The 15,966-nt window shown below is 44.9% G+C and overlaps 1 protein-coding gene across 2 annotated transcripts in view; it reads right to left on the reverse strand.

Moving 5' to 3' along the window:
* The window catches only part of AP2B1 (adaptor related protein complex 2 subunit beta 1), an 81,183-nt gene that overhangs the window by 47,988 nt on the left and 17,229 nt on the right, over positions 1-15,966 (reverse strand). For both annotated transcript variants that reach the window (XM_058818012.1, XM_058818010.1), the window contains exons 6-9: positions 9,602-9,792; positions 7,500-7,721; positions 6,367-6,487; positions 4,213-4,308 (exon numbers count right to left, since the gene is read on the reverse strand). In XM_058818012.1, coding sequence (XP_058673995.1) covers positions 4,213-4,308; positions 6,367-6,487; positions 7,500-7,721; positions 9,602-9,792 — 630 coding nt within the window. The remainder of the gene's footprint in view (positions 1-4,212; positions 4,309-6,366; positions 6,488-7,499; positions 7,722-9,601; positions 9,793-15,966) is intronic.

A 15,966-nucleotide genomic window follows, 5' to 3' on the forward strand; every position in this document is an offset into this window, starting at 1 on the left:
CAAGGACTGGACACTGTCATGCTCCAGGAACCAGGAGTGGAGACAGAGGCAGATCACTCACAGAGGTCTATTCCCAAACAGCACAGTGAGACAGGACATCACAGGAGCAACCAACTCCAGCAGCAGAGCCTCAAATAAGGGCAGTGATTTGGTTATTAGCAGAGCACACATGAAGCCTCATTACACAGCTGGTGATTAATGTGAGAAGCAGACTGCTCCCAACACTGCCTTCAGAACACTCATAAAGGATTCAGGCTGGAGACAAACACTGTGGGGCACAAACAACAGCAATGTAGGTGGATTTTTCAATTCCAGTGAGTTAAGAGCTCCCTCAACTTACAGAGCACTTAAAGGCTGGGCAGGAGGAGGAGGAGTGAAATGGCATTTTAGTCACAGGAATCAGCTCTTTGAGAATGGGCAAAAATCTCAAGGACAAACCTCAGGAATTTGGGTCAGAGACTAAAACCTTCTGGCAGCTTCCTGCCCTCCTGGGTACCTCACACAGGGCTGTCAGCACAAACAGGCTGACATGAGGATCAGCCAAGGCAGGATCAACACAAACCAGCACTTGCTCTGCCTTTGCAAACTGGCAGTAAGTCATAAAACTCTCCCCTGAAATTCACAGCAAACAGAAGAAAAATCCAATACAATTGGTGTCAGAGAGGCATCACATAAAAATGGGTGATTGCTGTAATATTCTTTTATGATACCTCTCCCTGCTCAGCTCAGCTTTATGGGTACTGTGGCACTACAGGGGCACTGAATGGCAACTTGACCATGTCCTGCTCTGATCCTTCTGCTCCAGAAGGGATTTGAGGCTGTGACCTGGAAGACACTTCCAGTTCATGGGGACTGACCATAGACCTGGCTCCACACACTGACCTGGTTCACAGTGGGAGCCCTGCCCAAAGTCCTTGCAAGAGAGATGCTTCAGAACTTCAAATTTCACCTCTTCATCTCAGTAACTTCCATCTGATATTTTACCAAGTGACCTGATGGGGTAAATCTGTGCCACATCCATCTACACATCTTCTGAAAGATGCCTGTTCTCTAGTCCTCCTTGCACCAGTCATCCAAAGCTTCTGCTGTTCTACCCAAATTCATGTCAAGAGCACTTATAATTAATGTCTTCTCAAAAAACATCCCAGCTTCTCCTCACACAGGAACTTTGTTATTTCCTGTGTCTTCTGACCCAGGAACTTGGACACTCCATAGCCACAATGGTCGCAGACAACTTTTATAAAAAATCCTTTCCTTAGGGTTTTTCCTCCTGAGAAGCTGAGAGGCCTCAGGAACAAAATGTAAACATTGATTATCTGCTGCTGTGGAATGCAACAGGTGGATCTTTGATTGACCCATCCTGGATGTTTCTACAGCAGAATCTACAGCACCAGTCACTGCTGGCAACAAGCACTGCAGTCCTGTCAGAGCCTACAACTAACAGAGCTCTAAGAGCTGTACAATTCAAGGAAAAGCAAATTAAAGTTTAGTTTTCTTTTCTTTAGATGCTTTGAAGCATGATTTTTTTCCAGGAAAAGCACAACATCCACTTTGAAATACACAGCAATGATTTTTAGCCAAAGAGTCCCTTGGAAAGTGAGCAGTGGTGGGCACATGCCCAAAAGAGCAGTCCCTCTAACAAAACCCATCTTAGCTCACCCCATCCCTTGTAAACACACAGCTTTTTGAAGGTGGACATCCTTGGGCACAGCAGAGCTCTGCAAACTGATGAAAGGATGCCCCAACTCAAACAGCTTTCAAGTTGGAGTGAGGAAGGACAAGCAACCAATGTCAAAATCGCTTTGTTTTTCTGCAGGAACCAAATGAAAGCCCACAAGATTATTGAAGTAGCACATATCACACTCAGCCATAAGCCTCAATGATTTCTAAGAATCAGGCTGCTGGCAGAATCTCTTGGAAATGAGACAAACATCCCTGTAAGATGGCTCCTTCTGCTTCTCCTTTGCTCCAGAGGAACCCCTATCTTTACTGCATCCACTTAATTTCCTTTTCCCACGGGAGTGGTGCTTGTTTTCCTTAAAATCAAAGCATGGAATGATGGTTTCTTGTGATGCTGCCACTGGAGCAAACCAATTCACAAGGCAGACAAGTGTAGTTACACCAGAGTTTGCTGTAGATAAACCCAAGCTAACTCTGAGCTCAGCTAGCAATAATCCAGCAATATCCATGCAAAATGTTCTGATATCCCCCAAAACAATGTGACTGCTCAAGCCTGAGCAAAATCTTGTTATTCATTGTGGGTGTTGGTTCCATATCCCAAACCAGCACCAGGAGCAAAGGGAACACCACATTTGCTTTGTGGTGCACCTCTCAGCAGACACATTTATTTCTGTCTCACTCTCCTAGGAGCGACAATTAGACAAAAGATAGGATCCCTAAAGGCAGGGCTGAGGTGCTCTGTGAATCCTCATTCATCAACAGCTCCCACTGGCTGTGTCCTCTGTCAAAAATCAGATTTCTGAGCTTTGGGAACTTGGACACTGATGGCTGTGAGGATGCTCTCCCATTAGTCATAATTCACAGTGTAAACAGTCTCTAGTAAACACAGATGCACTGGGGACAGGGATTAACCTAGGGATGAGGAATAACTGTCATGAGTTGTTCCATGTATCTCTTTAAATCTGGTTCTTGTCAGAGCAGGAAACAGACCTCATCCTTAGCAGCAGCAGTGCCAAAAATCAAGGTTAAAATGGCCAATGGAGAGGCACAATTACAATTATAGGGTCACTGGGACATTATTGCTAGTCCTTTGCTTATCAAATTTGATTGTTGTGGTATCAGGGATAGGGATAAATGTGGGGGATGAGGGCAGGAAAGAGTAAAAACTTCTAAAACCACCTTGATGCTGCAGGAATACACCACCCTCCCTGCAACTAGGACAGGCACAGGGCCAAATCCTAGTGAGAAAGTCCCTGCTGAGAACTAAAACAAATTCCCACCCTGCCAGCACAGCACTGCTACAAAAAGCACTGTCACCAGCTCCTTTTAAACTTCTCTGTAGCCCTTTTCCATGCTCAGGGGGGTTTTCTACAGTCACTGCTGTGGCTCCTGCCTGGATGCAGCATGGAAGGAGTGCTCTGGTATTTTGAAGTGCAGACATAAAATAGAAGCAGCAGCCCCTGCTCCATGGGGCCATGCTTCAAAGAAAGCCCCTGGCAGTGACAAACCTTTGAGAGATGAAGGAAGGAGGAGAGAGCTGCACAAAGGGGCAGTTGATTCTCCCCAGAGGACAGAAGTTGGTGTCCTCTGTGCACAGGCTTGCAGCAGTTTAGCTGAAACAAGAGAATCCTGTGCACTGACACCACACTAAGCCAGGCATGATTAGGTTATTATTTAAATCTGCTGTCAGGCAATGCTCATGGGAACACACTTGAGCAAAAGCTAAATGAGCTCAGCTGAAATTAGAGCACTTTATGTGACATTTTGCACTCAGTCATCAGTTTACCGAAAAGTACCAACACCACAGCACAAATCTTCCCCCTCTTCACAGGATTTTTGAGCTCCTGACAGGCATTTTAGATTCACTTACAGTGAAATTAACAGACACATCACTAAAAAAACAATATTCTATTATGAGCACTTAGGTGGATGTTCCACAGGCAGAGGACATTTCAGACTTGTTTTGGAAAACTGCAGAGGTTCCTGGGAATTTGTTTGCATAAGCATTGAGGTAGAAGAGAGCACACTCCAAATGAAGTTTACAAGTTATAGGGATGGATTTATGTAACTAGAGTCACTCTGTTTGTATAAATTGCATTTAAGTGCCCCAAATCTCTGCAATTCTCTGTGTTCTGTTCTTCTGAAATGGAGGGGAGGGATGACACCAAATGCTTCATAATTCTGAGTTTCTCTATACAATATCTTCTTCTTCCCACTTCAAAAGGTCACCTCACAGCTATTAAAGGATTTGGATGGATAATGGTCATTGTTCCACTAAAGCAAATACAGTAAAATATTCCATCAAGGGTGAATGACCTGCCTTGCTCTGCCTGCAGGATGAGAGGAGCACCCACCCTCCCACGACATCCTCACAGCTCACACCCCGCTCAGTGCTGCTCTGCCCATAACCACCACGGATCCAGGCCACTTGAGGGCCACCACTGGAATTGCAGCATGGAAATGAGGTGGCAAAGCCCAGCATTGTTTCTGAAGACAGGGAACCAGAGAGAAGCCCCAGGGTGAGATACTTGCCTCCACCTTGATGGCACAGCGGCCGATGGCGCGCACGGCCTTGCGCACGAAGTCCACGTCCACCTCGGTGGCGTATTCCTTCAGCTCTGCCAGGACCTGTGGGGACACCACAGCACTGTCAGCCCCTGGGGACACTCAGAGAGCAGCCCACCCTCACAGGTGACGCTGCCTGGGCACAGAGGATGAGCAGGATATCCTTTTCACAGCTACCACACACATCCAGCCACTGGTTTGGCATACTGGTGTCTAATCCAAACTGGTGTGGGTTACACTTGTGTAGGCTGCACAAAGTCAAAAGGTCCCCTGGTCTTGATAATTTTCAATCCCCCTTAAACAAGAGCTGAGGAAAAATCAGCTTTACCAAATTTAAAGGTTTCTACTCCTTCCTACACTGAAAATACATTTGCTGTGTGCAAAGCTCTCAGCAACAACCATTTCTGTGTGCTGAGATGAACCTTTGGATCCCTGGTGAATCCAGACAGAAGATGCAGAGGAGATCTGGGGACACCCTAGAACATCTATACACAGATTAATAACAGCATGAAGATACTTCCCCTTGTAAAACTAAGATTTATTGTTTTGTCTCAGTGTTTTTGCTAATGGAAACCGATGAAGGGCTAAGCCCAGGATCTGCTGGGATCATACAGACCTTTAACTAAAAAGCTTTGTCTTAAATCACTTAGCTTACAAAAAAATTATTTCAAGAAAAGACCATATGTAATTTATATTCCCTCAAAAGCTCAATTTATTTCAGTTTCTCATGCCAAATATGACATCAGGGATTTAATCGTGATGTCACAAATAGATGGTGAGGGAGAGGCCAGCAGCACAAAGCCAGACAGTCCTTTGAAAAATCTCTCATCCAAGCAAATTGCTCAGAAGAATGACAAGATAAAGAGGCCATGAAGGGCCAGACTGCAGACAGATAAATCTGCAAGGAGGAGACAGGACATCTGTGTTTTGAAGTTTTATTATTTCCTTGGATGATCTACAGTGCACAGCACTTGGAGCACCAGCCTTTAGCAGCTGATGCTTCCCAAACACTGCCCAAGGCTGGAACCATCCTGGTGCCCTGGTCCAGGATGGGCACAGGGATGGAGAATCTCCCCAAGAATCACAGGAAGATGTGGGTGGAAGCTGCTCCCAGGTCTCATTCCAGGACATATTCCTGCTAAACCTTGTGCTGTTTTATGAATGCCTCCTCAGAAGCTGGAGAGATTAATTCATTAGTCTGCAGATCTCAGACTGCCCTCCAGACACTACTGGCTTTCATGCAAACAGCCCATATTATTGGAACATTATAAATTCAAATTGGTGTGTGGAGCCTACCAACAGTAAAGAGAAAATTCTGAATATGTTCACATAGAAACTGATTTTTAAAATATTTTCCATGCCCCTGGCACAAAAAGGGCCTGAATTACCTTGCTCAGTTCCAAAAACCATCAGGAGAGAGCTGAAGGAGCTGCTTCAAAATGTCACATGAAATGAAATTGTTCTGTGACAATTAGGATAGGACAATAATAGCACTGACCAGAGGCATTAATCATTCTGCATTAGTGTTAGGCCTCATGGCCAGGGGTGCACTTCCTCCAAGGAAGGGATCTGCATTAAACCAACATCAAATACAAGAAGAATCTACACTGCAAAGTGAATCTCAATTCAGTTCAGCTTCAGCTTTGTGCTATTCCCATTCTGGAAGCAAGTTAAGCAAAAGCAGGAATTTTTTTTAGCTCTGAAGAGTGCCTGTGCAAGCGTTATAACAATTTCACTAACTTGAAATTCACACTTCAATAATGTTTGGCCTTTCTGAATGCCTCCCTTACAGGCACACCCCTCTCACTTGAAACAAGGCTCTCATTCCAACCTCAGCACTGGCAGTGACTCATTTGACAGGATCCACGAGTTCTCCTCCTGGAATTGTCATCAGTGAAACAAGATCCACCTCACGGTCACGACGCATCCACGCCACGCTATTAACATTTAAATTCTGGGGGAAACTCCACCACCAACCATTAGAGAACTCACAGAGCACTCCACCAGGCACAGTGATGCCTAACAGTGATGCTGACTCCAGAGGCAGCTGCAAACACCCTCACACAAGGAGCAGGGCAGGGATTTCCCCTCCCAGAGCACAGCAGGAGTGCCCCAGCTGACCTGGGCAATGTTTGCTTGCGAGGCCAGGCGGATCATGATGTCCAGTTTCTCCAGTTTGACATAGATGGGGTCGTTGTACTTCACAAAAAACACTTTGATCTCCTGCTTCAGGATTTCAGGCCTGCAGGGAACATAATGTTGTCACTCAAGAGTGGTAAAAAATCCTAACTGTTTTAACAACAGGCATCTTTTCTTTAGAAATCTCCCCAAATATCCACTGAGAAACAGAATGGTGCCATTTTGCCCTGGTTGACCAGGGAGGCCATGGACTCCCCATCCCTGGAAATGGTCAAGACCAGGCTGGACATGGCTCTCAGTAATTTGGAATGTGAAACCTGCAGAGGAAACTGGAATTTGATGATCTTTAAGGCCCCTTCCAAGCCAAACCATTCTCTGACTCTGATTTTATGCCTAGGATGTGCAAACATGAATTCAAAGAAAGAAGTCTGGTCAAAAAGATTATTTAGATACAAAAATGCATAATTCAAGTATTTCTACAGCCACATCTCTGCTTCCTCTATTTGAGCTGCTGAACCAACCACTACAGACAGTGAACAACAATATTTTCAGTGAAAGAACAGCATCCTTATCTTAATGCAAAACCTACAAATTCATTTCCACTTTCACTTCAAGATGCCAGTGCACAGTAACTCTGCCCTAATATCATCACAAAGAGCTATCCAAGCTATCTCACCTTTCCAGGAAGGATCAGCAGCAATAAAACATGAACATGGGAGCAAAGTGGTGGGAAAAAGCCCAATCCATTGTGCACCAGGATGTCACCAGCCTGGTGGCTCTGTGCTGAGCAGAGTAACACAGGCACACTGAGATCCTGCAGGTCACTGTGAACTGTTCCTGTTTGCCATTTTGATTTATAGAGGCCAATTCTGAGTGCTCATAAAGAGAAGGTGAAGAGAGGCAGGTAAAGAAATACTGCATGAAACTGGTATTCCTTACAAGCATGCTGTAAAGGAAATCAGTTCAGGCTGCCAGAGTCATGAGAGTGTTTAACCTGGCTCTCAAGGGATCTGAGCCTGGATTAAAAGAAATTCTGTGCATGTGGCAGTATCTGGAGATCTGAGATAACCAGATGGCCTTTGACAACACAGGAATTAAACCCCCTGAGCTTTTACCTCTTCTGCACAATCAAGTTGATGTTCCTCAGGGCAACATACTGAACTTCAGGCTCTCCAGACAGCAGGGTCACCAGAGGAGGGGCAAGTTTCTTCAGCAGCATGTTGTAATAATCAGAGTCCTTGGGAAGGAGCTCCAGGAACTTCATCAGGACCTTCACTGCTGACAGCACCACTGCTGAGTTGGCGTGAGACAGCCGGGGGGTGACCCGCTCACAGATGCTGGGGACAGAGGCACAAAAAAGGGTTCAAATGGATTTCAGGGTGCCAAATATTTCAATTTTAAATTTAGGAGATGGCACATAGCTTCTCAGACACTGCTTGGATTTGGTTTTGTTCACAATGAATGGGCAAAGTCCTGTTTTCCTGAATGCAGCAGGAAACAAACAGGGACTTCTCTGACAGCTTCAGGTTTCTCTCCTGCCACAGTCAGCTCAGGAACAATTCCACACTTCCTGCTTTTTCCTGGTGGTATTTTCTATTTGTGTGATCTTGTCTGTCACTTACAAACATAACTTTAACAAAAACAGCTACTGGAAAAACACTTTAGCCTCCATATAACCATTCAGAAGTGATACACGCTTCTGGCTTGCTTGGGGGGTTGCTGTCATTTCAACAGAAAAAGATTTCTGTTCCTCTGAATACACAAGAAAAGAGTGACCTAAATATCCTCCCAAATCCCACTTGCCATAATGGATCCTGTAATCAAACTGCATCCTAAACAGCCCATCCCAGAAAGAAAGGAAGTTTGGGTTCATATGGTCTTTCTTAAAGCATCTGTCAAGTTTCTTCCCACTCCCTCCTGCATGTTGCTAACCCAGAACAAACTCATTGCCATCTGTGCCTCCTGAAGTTTCCTTCCCTGCAAGATCTGCTTTCAGCCATGCTGGAAGGGAAGCAGCACAGCTCAGTGAGGAGCAGAGAAATCCAAATCAGGTTTGGGGCACCCCCAGCTGCCTCTGCCCAAGGTCACCTGCATGTCCCAGCTGTTTCCTCTCTCTGTGCCTCAGTTTCCCCATGCACAGGGGATGATATTTTGCTGGAAAGGAGGGTGGCTCTCCCAGTGCTGTCTGACTCCAGGAAATCAACTCCACACAAAGGAGCAAAAGGATAAATCACTCTTCAGAGGAACTGGGACATGTTCACAGGTGCTCAGAGCACTGGTTCCTCTGACAGAGCTGGGATAACACCAAGCTCACACCCTGGAGAGCTCTGCAGGTTTCTAGCACTCATTAAGAGCTGATTCTGGCACAGAAACAGAAAGAGGAAAAAAAAAAAACCAGCAAGACTACTGGGAGGCTTCTTAGAAACAGTGCATCAAAAAAAAGAGTCAATGAAGAAACCCATCAAATTCCAACTGGTCTGGCCAGGATTTTGTACGTGGGCTTGTGATCCTTCCTCCCCCTCCATCCCCACATCAGCTGCATTAAATACATCATCTCAGAGTCTCCCTGTTCCAAGTTACTTTTCTGGCTGAATCCTTGTTTTCTTGGGAACACAATCTGGCTTTTTGTGATTCTGGAGACAGATGAGGGAGAGGCTTGAAGTGCACAAACTAACAGCCCACTACCCAAACTCTAAAGTCTTTCTATTTAGGTTTAGTCAGTGCAGTTAAAGGTAAAAGCACAAAGGTGAATTTGGAACAATAAGGAAGATAATTTCCTTACCTTTATTTTCACTTTATCATATCACAGACTAGTTTTCAGTTGGAAAATATTCCAGAGCTGCAGTACTTTGGAAACTCACAAACATGTAAAGGTTTGTTGCCTCTCAAAGCAGCAAAATCAAATAGGAAAGCTCTGCTTTAAGGCAGAAAATCCTCCAAAAAGTGCTTCCACTGTTACAGGTTTGGTCTTGGGCTGATCCCTTCTTAGTAGTGCCAGTCCCCACAAGAACCAGCCTTTTAAACAGAAAATAATATAAAAAAGATAAACAGAGAAAATGACTCTGCAGAAGGAAGGAGCAGGTTTCCAGCATCAGCCCAGCTAGCAAAAGTAGTTTTGCTTTTAAATCTAGTTTATCAGGTCTTATTTGTGCTGCCACAGTGCCCTGTTACCTTTCAGAGCTGTACCACCCCCAGCAGCCCCCAAAAGCCACCGCACCTCTGAGCTTCCCGGTCATCCTTGGGGTTGTAGTTGGACAGGCAGTCCAGGATGAAGATCTGCCCCCACTCTGTGCACTCATTTAAGGCAGTCAGCAGCTTGTTGATGTTCTGAGGGTTCAGATCCAGCAGGTTGCTGTTGGGGTGGGACTCGCTGATCTCTGACAGGGCGGCCACGGCGTTCGCCACCACCTGTGGGGAGAAGAGCTCCTTGTTAGCAGAGCAGGAGGGGCTGGGCAGGATTGAGACAGGGTTGGGGACACACAGGGGACAAACTGGAGCTCCATCAGCTGCCACAGCAGCTAGCTGAGCCTTCTGGGATGCAGCACAACCTGCAGAGCCCAAAGCTCCACTGGGAGGAACAGGAACCCAGGACAAGGACATCACGAGAGACTTTGTGGCACCCACAGGGAACAGCAGCACCCTGCAGGCTCCACATCCTCCCCCAGCTCCAGGGGATGCTCAGCTTTGCAGTCAGGGTGCCCAAACCTCCAGCTGCCCTATTTATTCAGGAATGTGTGCCTCTTGCCCATTTTCCCCACGGCACATGGCTTAGCAGTGATCCAGAAATGAGCTGGCAGGTGCTTGGCAGCCTCCAGCTCTGCAGCAGCACTGGCAGGTCACACAGTTTGAGAGCAGACAAACCATTTCTCTAAAATGGGCAACTCCTGCTAAATTTTTAATAAGCCATATTTCAATTTTCAGTCCCCAAAACATCCTTTTGCTTTATGGAGCCATGGTAAAGCAAGCACTCCAGCACAACTCATCCCTGAAAATATTCCTGCTGAATTTAGGACTGTATAAGGTCTTCTCTTGTCTAAGCACAGATGAAATGAAGCACAGAGAGGAGGTCCAGGGTCCAGATTGACACAAACAGAAGTGGGAGTGCAGCATAAATTCCATACTAATGGAATTTCTAATTTTTAATTTCTAATTCCATACTCAAATTCAACAGACTCCATGAGAAGGTTTTTTTTTAATAGAACTGCAGAATATAGAGACAAAATAGAAAATTTGCAGATGAGACTAAAATCTTATTTGTTTAACTAACATGAAAAGGGATTTAAGATGAATTTGACACAGAAAACTGAAATCCCCCACGAAAAGGTAATTTCAGGACATTTTACAATGTACATCATGTCCAGCCCAACTCCCAGCAAATATCTACTCCAATGAAGATTTATGGTGTTATTTTCTATGAGATTAAGGCAAAGAAACATCTTATCTAAAATCATCTGATTGTCTGGATGGCTAAAGATGCTTTTGATGCAGTACAATGAAAACAAGAACAGCACAACCAGAACTTTCCCTGCTTTGTTCCCATCCCTGCTTGTCATTAAACCAATATATTCCAAAGTCATTGCACAGGCATAGTAATGTTGATTGTTCTGCATTTCACACCTAGAGGTCAGAGATAGGATTCTGATCCAAGATTTTATGAATTTTATTAGTTGAATGAGCCTTCTGTCACCAAAATCATTAGCAATCAGTGCTGCTGTCTTCTTGTACTGTTTTAACGAGGAACTTATTAAGATAGGCTGCTTATCCTCCTCATTATTTAATTTGCCTAATTCCTGAATGGTTAATGTGACACAGCATAAAACTGAAGTAAAAGATTTTTATTATCATTGTATTTTTGAAGTTACCAGTGAAGACAAACCACAAAAAACACTTGAAAGTTGAAAACCCTTATGAAAAAGTACTTATAAAATGACAGTATTTTGGAGAAAAAATTTTGAATTGACAGAAAAATTTACATAGCCAAAGCATCAGAGAAAGGGACCTGTCAGTCAGAGAGGGACAGGAGCTCTGGCAACTGCACTCACACTGCCAGGCAGTAATTAATAAATTAGTAACTAATAGAGAATTTTAGAATAGAACTGAGACTGGAGAAGAACTCCAAAATAATTTAATTCTACCATTAACCCAGCACTGCCAAGGCCACCACTGAATCATGTCCCTAGGTGCCATATTTAGATGTTTTTGGGCACTTCCAGGATATCCTAAACCCTGTGCTTCTATTTCCTTCCTTGCTCCATGGAGTCTCTCCCTGTGTTTGCCATGGATGCACAGAAATGCTGCTCCCATGGGTGAAGAGCAGCAGCTCCAACCCAGAGACCAAACTGTGAAGGAGATTTTGCTCTCAGCATCTTTTTGGGTCCCTGTCAGCAAAAAATGCAAGTGTCCAGCTCAGAGCTGAGGATGGGACAGCAGGTGACAATCCACTCATAACTCCATTGAAAGCATCCACGAGGAAGTGGCAAAAGGCCAGATGGACTTGGGGACATGGGCTGTGGTCTCCTTGAGTGTCAGAAAAAGGACTGGGAGGGGTTCTGGTGGCAGCTCAGTCCTGCCAGAGGAGCTGGGATCTACAATCTACAGTCCACAATTAAAGCTGGTCCTCACCTCCCACCTCAGCACCAGTGACAAGGAGATAATTGAAGTAAAGGGGATAAGGGAAAGGGTGGGGGAAAAAATGCAAACTTTAAACAGTATTTATTAAAAAAAGGACTTGCTGGCTATTTGTACTGAACATATTGATGTGTTCTGGTGTTGTGCTATGCCAACAACAACAATCAGCATCTTCAAGGCTTTTCACACAGCCCCAGCAGAGCTGAAAGGCAAACAGCTCTCAGGAAGCAGCCCAACACAAACACTGGCTGCAGCACACAGCCTCACCTCTTCCCTGGCACTGCCACTGCCTCAGGCAGCCACAGGAACACAGAGCACAGTTCCAGCACACAGCTCCTGCTCTGCCAGCTGCTCCCACCGAGTCAGAGCTCAGGTCAAGGACTGAAGCATCCCCCACTAACAGTTCTCACCCAGGTATGGCAAAAAGTCCATAAAGAACCAAGAACTCAATACCAATTCTGGTGCTGCATCACCTGCTAATCCACTGGGTGCTTTGGCACTCATGGAAGTGCCACTGGAAATATTTAAAAAGATGGGTTTTGGCCAAAAAATTTTTTAAAAAAATCTGCAACATCAAAGCTGAACCTTAAGTCTTCAGCTGGGTTAACACTTCTTCCTTAACACAGCAGTACAACACCAGGAAGCCCAACTACATTAAACAGCAAGAACAAAGTGATCAGTTACAAAAAGTAATTTTCTCTTTAAAATAAAAAATTATAGAATTGCTGAGGGACATAAAAGTAAGATAAAGCTTTACAAATGGCATAGGACCAAGGAACTAGACAAGTTTCACAGGCTGACTGCAAAAATCCCTGAGTTTCTTTAGCAAAGTATTCTTTGCTTTTCAAAACATGCCCCATATTTATTTCGATGAGAAACCAACCACTTGTATACTTTATCCCATAGACTGGAAGAAGCAGACTTAAAGTACATAAAACTAACAGCTGGTGTAGTCTTGACTTCTCAAAAATAATAAAAAAACCAAAAGTCAACAGTAGCCACAGAAATGTGAGTATAAACAGGTAATGAACAGAAAAAGCTTTTAAAATTCCAAGTTAACTCCACTGGAAAATGCCTCATTTGACTCGCAATTAAGAATACCAACTTTAAGCTAAGAGCTACCAAATGATGATCTGCCTAAAAGTCCCCCAGAAAATAAAAATGCAGAGCAGATTGAAGAATTAATAATAATTAATAACAATAACAGGTCCCTGGCTTGCTGATGTAAATCAGTTTACCCTGGGTACACAATGACATTATTCAAATGCAGCCACAGCAACATCCCTTTGGAGCATGGGATGAGCTGAATGACAATAAACCTCCTTTTGGCTGGGGGAATGTTGTCAAATTTGGAGGAATTTATTGAAGGAAATTGATTGGCATTTATTGACAAATTTGGAGGAGTTTATTGGAGAAAATTTATTGAAAAATTTGGAGGAATTTATTGGAATTACCCAATGCATTTAGGTTCTTGGAGAAGCGTGATTGGGATGAGGATAACCAAAATCTCCCAGGCTCTTATTAAAAACTAAAAATAAAAATAAAAAAAGAAACCAAGCCAAAACCTCTACACTTAAATCCACATCACAGCTTTAAGAAGAACCCAACAATTTTAAATCCACCTCCAGACAAACTCCCTCTGCAGCCAGGCAGACCAGAGCCGACCTCCAGGGAAGCTGCAGAGGTAGGAGCACTGTGATTTCCAAGTGATTCCTTCTGGCAGCTCAAACCTTCAGCTCACAGCAAATGGTACCAAACAGCACCAGGGAGGGAAGGGGGTGGCTGAAAACCTGCATGTCTGCCTGGCAGCCCACACAGCAAAGCTTTGCAGGGGCTGGGGGGACAGGAGGGAAGCTCGGCACATCCAGAACGCCAACCAGTCAAAGCAATCAGATTATTTCCCCAGCATCCCAAGCTAATTGGAAATTAAACCAAGTGTGTAATGGAGCTAATGAAATACAATGTTCTGCTGCTTGAAACAGGAACCTCTGGCTTGCCATGCTGCTAAAGTGAAGCAGAAATGAAGAAAAAGAGGAAAAATGAAGGGGCTCAGAGAAGGCTGAGGGAAGGCAGCGCTCCCTCCACAGCTGGAAGCTCCTGCCCTCAAGGGAGCCAGGCTGCAGGAGAGGATTCTGAGGTGCTGCCATTTCAGAGAGCACTCTGAGCTGGCAGGGTGCATCTGTGCCATCAAGCACAGGCTCCCAGCTGGGAGATGCAGAGCAGCCATGGATGGGTGTCTCACAGGGCCACTCATTTTTATGAGCATGCTGCGTGCCCAGAATGTCCCTACCAGGTGCTCTCCAGAGAGCAAGACTCCTCATCCTGTTCACATCATCACTTTTATCTCCAAGCCCTCCTTACTTTGCTTCCCTAGGAACAGGAACCATTCCCTAGCCCAGGAACCATTAACATTTCTTACTTTACAAAAGTAATTCTTCCCTGTGAGGGTGGTGAAACCCTGAAGTTGCCCAGAGAAGCTGTGGCTGCCCCATCCCTGGAAGTGCTGAATGGGGCTTGGAGCAACATGGGACAGTGAAAGGTGTCCCTGACCATGGCAGGGGATGGAACAAATTGAGCATTAAGGTCCCTCCCAACCCAAACCCTTCTGTGATTCAATAATTCTATGAAATGGCTCAGCCCTGCAAGTCAGAGAGCCCTCATGAGCCTCTCACACTGTCAATGTTTGCTTATATGTACAGATATAAATTAAAGCTCTGGGAGACTCACACATTCCCAGCTCCTGATCACATCCCAAAAACTGCCTGGGTGGGGAAGACCTCCTGGCTTGCTTTTTGCAAGTGGGCTGAATTTTTATGCAAGGCAAGTTAAGTGTTATACTTCCCACGGTGTGCTTGCCCTAACTGGGTTGGGGGTTTTTTTCTGCACTTCCCAGCAGAAAAATGGCACTTTGTGGCAGACTGGAACATCACTCCTGCTCTCATATCCTTGCAAAAATCAGGATGTGTGAGCTGTAAGGCAGGAAAACAAGCTTCCCCCAGCTGTTGAAACTCTTGTGGTAGGTGGGCAAGAAGCTGCTCCATCACAAGGGGCTTCTTGGCACAGCTGAGCCCTCAGTGCAGGAAATTAAATTCCATAAGAAGACACAGAGGGTCTGCAACTCCCTGTTCTCCTTCCAGAAATCACTGTGATGTGATCCCAGTCTGGATCAGGCACCTACCAGACACATCAGAAAGGTTTTGCTTTATTTTTTGCAATTTTCCTTGCAGAGGTTCTCGCTGGCACCATCCAGTGGCAAATGGGCTGTCTCTGATCTGAGCTGAGAAAAAAGGACCAGCTAAACACCAAATTCCTTACAGAGCCCTAAAAAAGGGGGTGCAGAGTTACAAAACATCACAACCACAACATTATCTGACAAATGATATTTGTCAATAGCTAGAAGTGGCTGTTCCAATGGAAAATAACATGTAGACACATGTCAACAAAACTCCCAGCAAACTGATTGATGTTAGAGATCCTGGAATGATCTGTTCAGCAAGACTAATACTTTGGAAATTAGGCACATACTGGTGGCTGTAATTGGTCTCTGATAGATTAATTTGTCAATTAAGCTTTATAAATGATGGATCTGTGAAGACAAACTCTGGAGCCATGGAAATTCACAAATTACCAAACTCCTCACCTCTCTGCCAGCACTGAAAACACAGGGGAAAAAAAATCACAGCTTTGAGGGAAGATGCTTGAGAGCTGTATCCTTCATACCACAAACCAACCAAAGAAAAACCCAAGTCCCCCATGCATGCCTGAAATTCCCTCAGACCTCTTTAGGATGAAAACACCTGCTCAGTGAGTGAGATTCCCCTGCAGGAGCTCATGCCAAAGCCAAAGCTGCTTTCAGCAGCACAACAAGGGGTTCAGAGTGGGAAACCAGAAGCTGTGCCACCAGTCACAGGTGGCAGCTCTCCCTCTCTCCCTATTTAAGTCTTTGCTGTGCCT

This window comes from Ammospiza caudacuta, chromosome 20, assembly GCF_027887145.1.
Source record: "Ammospiza caudacuta isolate bAmmCau1 chromosome 20, bAmmCau1.pri, whole genome shotgun sequence".
NCBI classification, from domain to species: domain Eukaryota; kingdom Metazoa; phylum Chordata; class Aves; order Passeriformes; family Passerellidae; genus Ammospiza; species Ammospiza caudacuta.